Below are 10,000 nucleotides of genomic sequence, written 5' to 3' on the forward strand. Positions count from 1 at the left end.
TCTCGTAGTTCTCAGACAAATTGCTGGTCACTATAATCTGGCGTAATCTGGTTAGGGAGTGTAACAGAAAAAACTGCATCTCAGTTCCTCACTCAGAGACACAAACTCCCTGTAGCTCTCAGATTAACAGTGTTGTATACCGCGGTAAACTGAGAGCCGGCGTGGTTTTAACCTCAGCCGCCTGAAATATCCTCCTTGTGTTTAAACATTTGTCTAACCGGCATTCCGGCTCTGGGAGCGGCTTAACCGGAGCATCCCAACATTCCTGACATGGGTTGAGTGTAGTGTATAAATAACGAGTATATTCCGTGTGTTCCTGGAGTTCCCGGCGTCTGTGACTCTATTTCTATCCCGTCTGCATTCAGGAATGATGTGCGCTTCTGATGTTGCTCGGCTAGCTCGGCGGAGAGATGTTTGATCTGTAACTAGCGTGTGTTAAGAAGATGTCACATGCATCGCTCTGTGTGATAAGAATAGAGCGAATGTGTGTCTAATTAGCGACGTCAGGATAATTATCGGTCGTTTTAATTGCACAGTATCGTCAGTGATCATCCGAGTGAAGACACCTGGTGCTTTGGACATTAGTTAGTAATTACCGCACCGGCGCGATGTGATGTTTTTCCTCTCCAGAAAGAAGTGTTTGAAACCTGTGTGCTAATTGGCACGATCAGGTCAGCGATCAGAACTTTTAATTGATTGTGACAGACTTTTTATTTTTTTTGTCATAGAATTTTTATTGTTGCAAACTGCATTTTTACTCTTTATACCACCTCACCCAAACAGAGCAATCCATGAGGTGTGTGTGTGTGTGTGTGTGTGTGTGTGTGTGTGTGTGTGTGTGTGTGTGTGTGTGTGTGTGTGTGTGTGTGTGACTGACGGACTGAGTGATTGTGAGTGTGAGTGTGAGTGTGAGTGTGAGTGTGAGTGTGTGTGTGTGTGTGTGTGTGTGTGTGTGTGTGAGAGTGTAAGCGCGAGTGTATTTTTGAGTGACTGTGTGTGTGTGTGTGTGTGTGTGTGTGTGTGTGTGTGTGTGTGTGTGTGTGAGACTGTGACTGACGGACTGTGTGTGTGAGAGAGAGAGAGTGTGAGTGACTGTGTGTGTGTGTGTGTGTGTGTGTGTGTGTGTGTGTGTGTGAGACTGTGACTGACGGACTGTGTGTGTGAGAGAGAGAGAGTGTGAGTGACTGTGTGTGTGTGTGTGTGTGTGACTGTGTGTGTGTGTGTGTGACTGTGTGTAACTGTGTGTGTGTGTGTGTGTGTGTGTGTGTGTGTGTGTGTGTGTGTGTGTGTGTGTGTATGATATTATGATAATTCTGTCATCATTTAACAAACTAGCCTGACTTTCTTCAGTGGAACTCTTTAAACATTGGACCCCATTGAATTGTATTGTATAGAGAGAAAAGTAAAAATGTTCTTCAGATTATCTTTTATGTCTCTCAGACAGGGAGTGATTAAAGGTTTTTAATGAAGTTAATCCCAATTTGGGTCCCGATGTCAGACTATACATGACCCTGGACCACTAACACCAGTCTGGAGCCGCACGGGTATATCTGTGGCAATATCCAACTATACATCGTATGGGTCAAAATTATTATTATTATTATTATTATTTTTCTTTTATGCCAAAAATCATGAGGATATTAAGATCATGTTTCATGAAGATATTTAGTAAATGTCCTACCGTAAATATATAAAACATGTATTTTTGTGAGTGAATGCAGCACAATCGTGAACATAAATGCACAACTTTAAAGGAGATTTTCTCAATGTTTACATTTTTTTGCTCCTCAGATTCCAGATTTTCAATAGTTGTGTCTCGGCCAAATATTGTCCTATCCTAACAAACCACACATCACTGGAGAGATTATTTATTCAGCTTTCAGATGATCTATGAATCTCAATTTTAAAAAATTGACCCATGTGATTGGTTTTGTGGTGCAGGGTCACATAAATTACTGTATATTTAATTCAAGCTGCTTTCCCACATCACATTCAGGAACCGGAATCTGTCGGTCACCAGGTTCAGGTCAGTGTGACCGTGATGTTGCAGAACCGGCTCAAGGGACGCCTGTCAAAAGCTCTCGCGCTCTGAATATGCATCATAATAGAAAGCTTAGCAAAGAGCATGTATCCCAGAATCCTTCACTCTGCCGTCTTTAGCCCTGACCCCCAGAGTCTGGCTGTCGAGTTGAATTGTTTGGCTGTATAAACCGAGCAGATTTAGCACATGCTGCCGCAGCATCTCGCTGATAGAGACGTGATTTACCACGTCTATAAAATCTGCAATCTGACAGACAGCCGATTCTCCGTGAGCACCCTTGGAGCCTGATCCCGTGCGCCCAGTTTAGCCCAATCACTGAAGCCAAGTGGTGTTTTAATGACCACTGATGACCAGCGTGAATGGTGTTTCCCTCATCTTCGTAATTTCCACTGAAACAGGAAGTTAAGGCGGGACTTATTGAATGGCTCCTCCCCCTTTTTAAACAGCCAATAGCGTTTCGTTTTCCTCACGGACCGACAGCACCATGGAAGCGAATCCGAGCGCTGATGATACTTTGGATTTTTTTGACTCTGGATCACAAAGGCAGTCACGAGTCGCACGGGTACCGTATTTTCCGTACTATAAGTCGCACTTTTTTTCATAGTTTGGCTGGTCCTGCGACTTATAGTCAGGTGCGACTTATATATCAAAATTAATTCATACTGACTGAGATGAACCAAGAGAAAACATTACCGTCTGCAGCCACGAGAGGGCGCTCTAGTTAGCGGAGTTGTTAAGAAGCGACACCGAGGAAGAACTCAATGTATTCAGTGTTGAGGAGTGAGATCGGGAGCTGGTGAACTTGCTGACCGGTAACTTGTTGGACTCGCTGGCTAATGTTAGCTTAGCCTATTCAGCCTCCCAGGTAGGGCTGTAAACGATTAATCGTGATTAATCAAATCCAAAATAAAAGTTTGTGTTTACACATGCATGTATATATTTAAGAAAAATGTGTTATTTATATATAAAATAGTTCTATTCATGTATAATATAAATCATATAAAAATATATATGCAGTATACAAATGCAAATATTTCTCAAATACATACATGCATGTGTGTGTATTTATATATATATATAAAATAATTATACACAATACACACACATATATTATGTAAACACAAACTTTTATTTTAAAAGAAAAAGTTATTAAGATAAAAGAAGTTATTACCGTATTTTCCGGACTATAAGTCATACTTTTTTTCATAGTTTGGCTGGTCCTGCGACTTATAGTCAGGTGCGACTTATATATCAAAATTAATTCGTACTGACTGAGATGAACCAAGAGAAAACATTACCGTCTGCAGCCACGAGAGGGCGCTCTAGTTAGTGGAGTTGTTCAGAAGCGACACCGAGGAAGAACTGGATGTATTCAGTGTTGAGGAATGAGATCGGGAGCTTGGTGAACTTGCTGACCGGTAACTTGCTGGACTCGCTGGCTAATGTTAGTTTAGCATATTCAGCCTCAGGGGTATTTTCTTTATGCTAATGTGCAGCTGAATAACTTGCCTTTGCAGATTAAATGTCTGTTCTTGGTCTTGGATTTTGTGAAATAAATGTATAAATAAATGCGACTTATATTCCAGTGCGACTTATAGTCCCGAAAATACGGTATATCTGTGGCAATATCCAACAATACATCGTATGGGTCAAAATTATCCATTTTTCTTTTATGCCAAAAATCATGAGGATATTAAGATCATGTTCCATGAAGATATTTAGTAAATGTCCTACCGTAAATATATAAAACATGTATTTTTGTGAGTGAATGCAGCACAATCGTGAACATAAATGCACAACTTTAAAGGAGATTTTCTCAATGTTTACATTTTTTTGCTCCTCAGATTCCAGATTTTCAATAGTTGTGTCTCGACCAAATATTGTCCTATCCTAACAAACCACACATCAATGGAGAGATTATTTATTCAGCTTTCAGATGATGTATAACTCTCAATTTACACAAATTTACCCTTGTGACTGGTTGTGTGGTGCAGGGTCACATTTTTATTCTTAGCCAACGTTGGAAAATGGAATAAAACTAAAGCGTTCGAGCAACAGAACACAAATCTCTGTGACGTGTCATTGGTCGCTTTGGTCAGGTGGTGTTTATAGCTTAGGGGGCGGAGCTTCAGATTCTAGAGAGCATTTGATTGGACAGAAGATGTGATGAGAAGTCATAAAAATCCCTGATCCATTTTAGTGAGATGTAAGTTTTGAATCTCCTAAACGCAAATTTTATCATTGTTTTGGAACACGCCTTATGGCTAACATATTCATACTAAAAGCTACAACAACTTATTTTGATTTCACTAATGACCAGTGTGAATCTGACAGACATGAGCACTCTTGGACCTGATCCCATACGACCGATGATTTTTAACAAGTTTAGCCCAATCACTAAAGCCAAATGGTGTTTTAATGACCAGTAATGACCAGTGTGAATGGTGTGTGTTCCTCCTCTTCGTGGGTCGTTGTTTAAACCCTCACCTTGGTTCCTGCGGGACACCTCAGTGCCGGTGTGTGTGTGTGTGTGACATTTTGAGAGTGTGTCCATTTATCACTGTGGTTATGAGCTTTCTCTTTCCTCCGCAGATCGTCTTTGAAGTGGTGACCTCCGGGCAGAGAGGCTTTCTGGCCATCAAGGACGTCGTTCTCCAGGGCCATCAGTGCAGTAAGACCCGCTTCTCTCTCGCTCCGTCTCTCTATCTCTCCGCTTCTCCGTCGTAAAATCAGCCTCATCACCCGCTCCTTGGCCTTTTCCCGCCAGCCTCCCAACATCAATATCGTCTGTCTTTCTCCGGGCATTGGCGAGTCATAAAAGAGAGCGCAATAACGAAAACAAAAGAGAGAAGATGACGATAAAGCAGGAGAGATATCAGCGCGTGACAGAGACACCGTTAGCAGGAGAGGAGATAGATAGATAGATAGATAGATAGATAGATAGATAGATAGATAGATAGATAGATAGATAGATAGATAGATAGATAGATAGATAGATAGATAGACGATGGATGGATGGATGGATGGATGGATGGATGGATGATAGATGTATAGATGGATGGATGATAGATGTATAGACGGATGGATGATAGATGTATAGATGGATGGATGATAGATGTATAGAAGTATAGATGGATGGATGATAGATGTATAGATGTATAGATGGATGGATGATAGATGTATAGATGGATGGATGGATAGATAGATAATATTGCTGAATATTAAATGTCCCCAACTAAGCGAGCCAAAAGCCAAGGCATCGATCGAGTCCTTAAAGCCTCACAGTCGTTTACTCTTCAACATTTCATTGAGTTTTGATTTATATGCTGTTTAATATTTGATGATCTCGTAATATCATTGAGAAAAGTCTCCAGTTTAGAGATGCACACTACATACTATAAACATGAAGTTGTGATGAATGTGAACGCAGTGTTTGATTGGATTATCCTCTCATTCACTGTTTATTTCTCTTTGATTTTGAATAGAATACAGATTATAGATTGGTAAAGTAGATTAATAGCAGTTTAAACCAGGACGAGTTATAATCCGCCGTTATAATAGCGATCCGCCGTTATAATAGCGATCCGCCGTTATAATAGCGATCCGCCGTTATAATAGCGATCCGCCGTTATAATAGCGATCCGCCGTTATAATAGCGATCCGCCGTTATAATAGCGATCCGCCGTTATAATAGCGATCCGCCGTTATAATAGCAATCCGCCGTTATAATAGCAATCCGCCGTTATAATAGCAATCCGCCGTTATAATAGCGATCCGCCGTTATAATAGCAATCCGCCGTTATAATAGCAATCCGCCGTTATAATAGCAATCCGCCGTTATAATAGCAATCCGCCGTTATAATAGCAATCCGCCGTTATAATAGCAATCCGCCGTTATAATAGCAATCCGCCGTTATAATAGCGATCCGCCGTTATAATAGCGATCCGCCGTTATAATAGCGATCCGCCGTTATAATAGCGATCCGCCGTTATAATAGCAATCCGCCGTTATAATAGCGATCCGCCGTTATAATAGCGATCCGCCGTTATAATAGCGATCCGCCGTTATAATAGCAATCCACCGTTATAATAGCGATCCGCCGTTATAATAGCAATCCGCCGTTATAATAGCAATCCGCCGTTATAATAGCAATCCGCCGTTATAATAGCGATCCGCCGTTATAATAGCAATCCGCCGTTATAATAGCGATCCGCCGTTATAATAGCGATCCGCCGTTATAATAGCAATCCGCCGTTATAATAGCGATCCGCCGTTATAATAGCAATCCGCCGTTATAATAGCGATCCGCCGTTATAATAGCAATCCGCCGTTATAATAGCAATCCGCCGTTATAATAGCAATCCGCCGTTATAATAGCGATCCGCCGTTATAATAGCAATCCGCCGTTATAATAGCGATCCGCCGTTATAATAGCGATCCGCCGTTATAATAGCGATCCGCCGTTATAATAACGATCCGCCGTTATAATAGCTATCCGCCGTTATAATAGCAATCCGCCGTTATAATAGCGATCCGCCGTTATAATAGCAATCCGCCGTTATAATAGCGATCCGCCGTTATAATAGCAATCCGCCGTTATAATAGCAATCCGCCGTTATAATAGCAATCCGCCGTTATAATAGCGATCCGCCGTTATAATAGCAATCCGCCGTTATAATAGCGATCCGCCGTTATAATAGCAATCCGCCGTTATAATAGCAATCCGCCGTTATAATAGCGATCCGCCGTTATTGTCAGGGGTATGGTGCGGATGAAGACAGGCAGAGGCCTAAGGTTCCAATACAAACTTTTACTATAATAAAACTTAAACAAAACTGGTACAGGCAAGGGTAACACTCTCCATACACAATGACATATACAAACATTGACCGACAACTGAAAGGAGAAAGACAGGAACTTAAATACACAGAGGATGACGAGGGTACAACAGGTGATGACAATGAAGGATGATTAACTGATTAACTAGACAGGTGATGAAAATGAACTAATGAAAATGACGACAGAGATGAAGAAAAACACTGAATGAGAAAAAACAACCTAAAAGTCCATAGAAACAACAGAAAACACATTAACAGTGTGACAGTTATAATAGCAATCCGCCGTTATAATAGCAATCCGCCGTTATAATAGCGATCCGCCGTTATAATAGCAATCCGCCGTTATAATAGCGATCCGCCGTTATAATAGCGATCCGCCGTTATAATAGCGATCCGCCGTTATAATAGCAATCCGCCGTTATAATAGCTATCCGCCGTTATAATAGCAATCCGCCGTTATAATAGCGATCCGCCGTTATAATAGCGATCCGCCGTTATAATAGCGATCCGCCGTTATAATAGCGATCCGCCGTTATAATAACGATCCGCCGTTATAATAGCAATCCGCCGTTATAATAGCAATCCACCGTTATAATAGCAATCCGCCGTTATAATAGCGATCCGCCGTTATAATAGCAATCCGCCGTTATAATAGCGATCCACCGTTATAATAACGATCCGCCGTTATAATAGCAATCCGCCGTTATAATAGCAATCCGCCGTTATAATAGCGATCCGCCGTTATAATAGCGATCCGCCGTTATAATAGCGATCCGCCGTTATAATAACGATCCGCCGTTATAATAGCAATCCGCCGTTATAATAGCAATCCACCGTTATAATAGCAATCCGCCGTTATAATAGCGATCCGCCGTTATAATAGCAATCCGCCGTTATAATAGCGATCCACCGTTATAATAGCGATCCGCCGTTATAATAGCGATCCACCGTTATAATAGCGATCCGCCGTTATAATAGCAATCCGCCGTTATAATAGCGATCCGCCGTTATAATAGCAATCCGCCGTTATAATAGCGATCCGCCGTTATAATATAATAGCAATCCGCCGTTATAATAGCGATCCACCGTTATAATAGCGATCCGCCGTTATAATAGCGATCCGCCGTTATAATAGCGATCCGCCGTTATAATAGCGATCCACCGTTATAATAGCGATCCGCCGTTATAATAGCGATCCGCCGTTATAATAGCAATCCGCCGTTATAATAGCAATCCACCGTTATAATAGCAATCCGCCGTTATAATAGCGATCCGCCGTTATAATAGCGATCCACCGTTATAATAGCAATCCGCCGTTATAATAGCGATCCGGCGTTATAATAGCGATCCGCCGTTATAATAGCGATCCGCCGTTATAATAGCAATCCGCCGTTATAATAGCAATCCGCCGTTATAATAGCGATCCGCCGTTATAATAGCAATCCGCCGTTATAATAGCAATCCACCGTTATAATAGCAATCCGCCGTTATAATAGCGATCCGCCGTTATAATAGCGATCCGCCGTTATAATAGCGATCCGCCGTTATAATAGCAATCCGCCGTTATAATAGCAATCCGCCGTTATAATAGCAATCCGCCGTTATAATATCAATCCGCCGTTATAATATCAATCCGCCGTTATAATATCAATCCGCCGTTATAATAGCGATCCGCCGTTATAATAGCAATCCGCCGTTATAATAGCAATCCGCCGTTATAATAGCAATCCACCGTTATAATAGCAATCCGCCGTTATAATAGCGATCCGCCGTTATAATAGCGATCCGCCGTTATAATAGCGATCCGCCGTTATAATAGCAATCCGCCGTTATAATAGCAATCCGCCGTTATAATAGCAATCCGCCGTTATAATATCAATCCGCCGTTATAATATCAATCCGCCGTTATAATATCAATCCGCCGTTATAATAGCGATCCGCCGTTATAATAGCAATCCGCCGTTATAATAGCAATCCGCCGTTATAATAGCAATCCGCCGTTATAATAGCAATCCGCCGTTATAATATCAATCCGCCGTTATAATAGCGATCCGCCGTTATAATATCAATCCGCCGTTATAATAGCAATCCGCCGTTATAATAGCAATCCGCCGTTATAATAGCAATCCGCCGTTATAATATCAATCCGCCGTTATAATAGCGATTCGCCGTGGAACAAGCGCGCCGGCTCTTAAAGGGAATGTGAGAGGACGCTCTGATTGGTTTATTTCACGTTACGCCCAACCCACACCTATGAGTAATGAAGACTTCAGACACACACATGTTAGATTTGCGTCGGCGCAAGAGTCGTTTATCCCGTCGGTATAATAGCGACAGCGCCGGGATCCGCCCACAGAGTTACTTGCGTTTCGCGTTTGATACTTGCGTTTCAGAGCGTTACAATAGGGCCCATGATGTGTATTATAGACCATGAGTGCAGTATGCAGAACATAACTACTAATCAGAGGTCAATATCAACATATTTGTGAAGGATGATTGCGCTGAAGTTGTCATTCGTTTGCTCTCCATGAAAGCAGATGGCAGATCTCCTCTGACAGCGGGAGGGCTAGCTATCATCATCACAGCAGAAAACACACGATCACCGCAAGAGAAAGAGAAAGATTGGCAATAAAGGTGCTTCACTTCGGATGCGACTGATGAAATATCGAGGAGAATGCAGAGAGACTGAGATTAAATTAGTCGTTCACTTCAAGGTCACGGTCCTCTAGACGTCATAACTTGATTTAAATGAACTTTCATCTCACAGATGCTTTTGGTTTTGAATGCATATTGACCCAGATATGAATGCGCTTTGTTGTTAGAGACTAATGAGAACACGCCGCAACTTTAATCAATAGAGTTAAGGTTAGTGATTTAGGGGAATATTATTAGCTGTGCGCTGATTATTCACTCGTTCTGAAAACAAAGAGGTTGAGAGGGTGTTATTGATATCTGTATTAAAACATCTTGTTATATTTTGGCACAGTTGAAGAGATCGAGGTCTTGAAAAATGCATGAAAATGAAGTGAGTTTGTGCTTAAAATGAGAACAAATATCTGCCAATGGAGTCAGAAAAATAACCTCAACTCAGAGAAAAAACAAGTTTATTATTCTGACTCC

At 41.6% G+C, this 10,000-nt stretch overlaps 1 protein-coding gene across 2 annotated transcripts in view; it reads left to right on the top strand.

The window, feature by feature from the left end:
- The window catches only part of LOC306998679 (receptor-type tyrosine-protein phosphatase mu), a 301,697-nt gene that overhangs the window by 123,739 nt on the left and 167,958 nt on the right, over positions 1-10,000 (top strand). For both annotated transcript variants that reach the window (XM_079612916.1, XM_079612915.1), the window contains exon 4: positions 4,634-4,712. In XM_079612916.1, coding sequence (XP_079469042.1) covers positions 4,634-4,712 — 79 coding nt within the window. The remainder of the gene's footprint in view (positions 1-4,633; positions 4,713-10,000) is intronic.

Source organism: Phoxinus phoxinus (assembly GCF_949152265.1).
Source record: "Phoxinus phoxinus genome assembly, chromosome: 5".
NCBI classification, from domain to species: domain Eukaryota; kingdom Metazoa; phylum Chordata; class Actinopteri; order Cypriniformes; family Leuciscidae; genus Phoxinus; species Phoxinus phoxinus.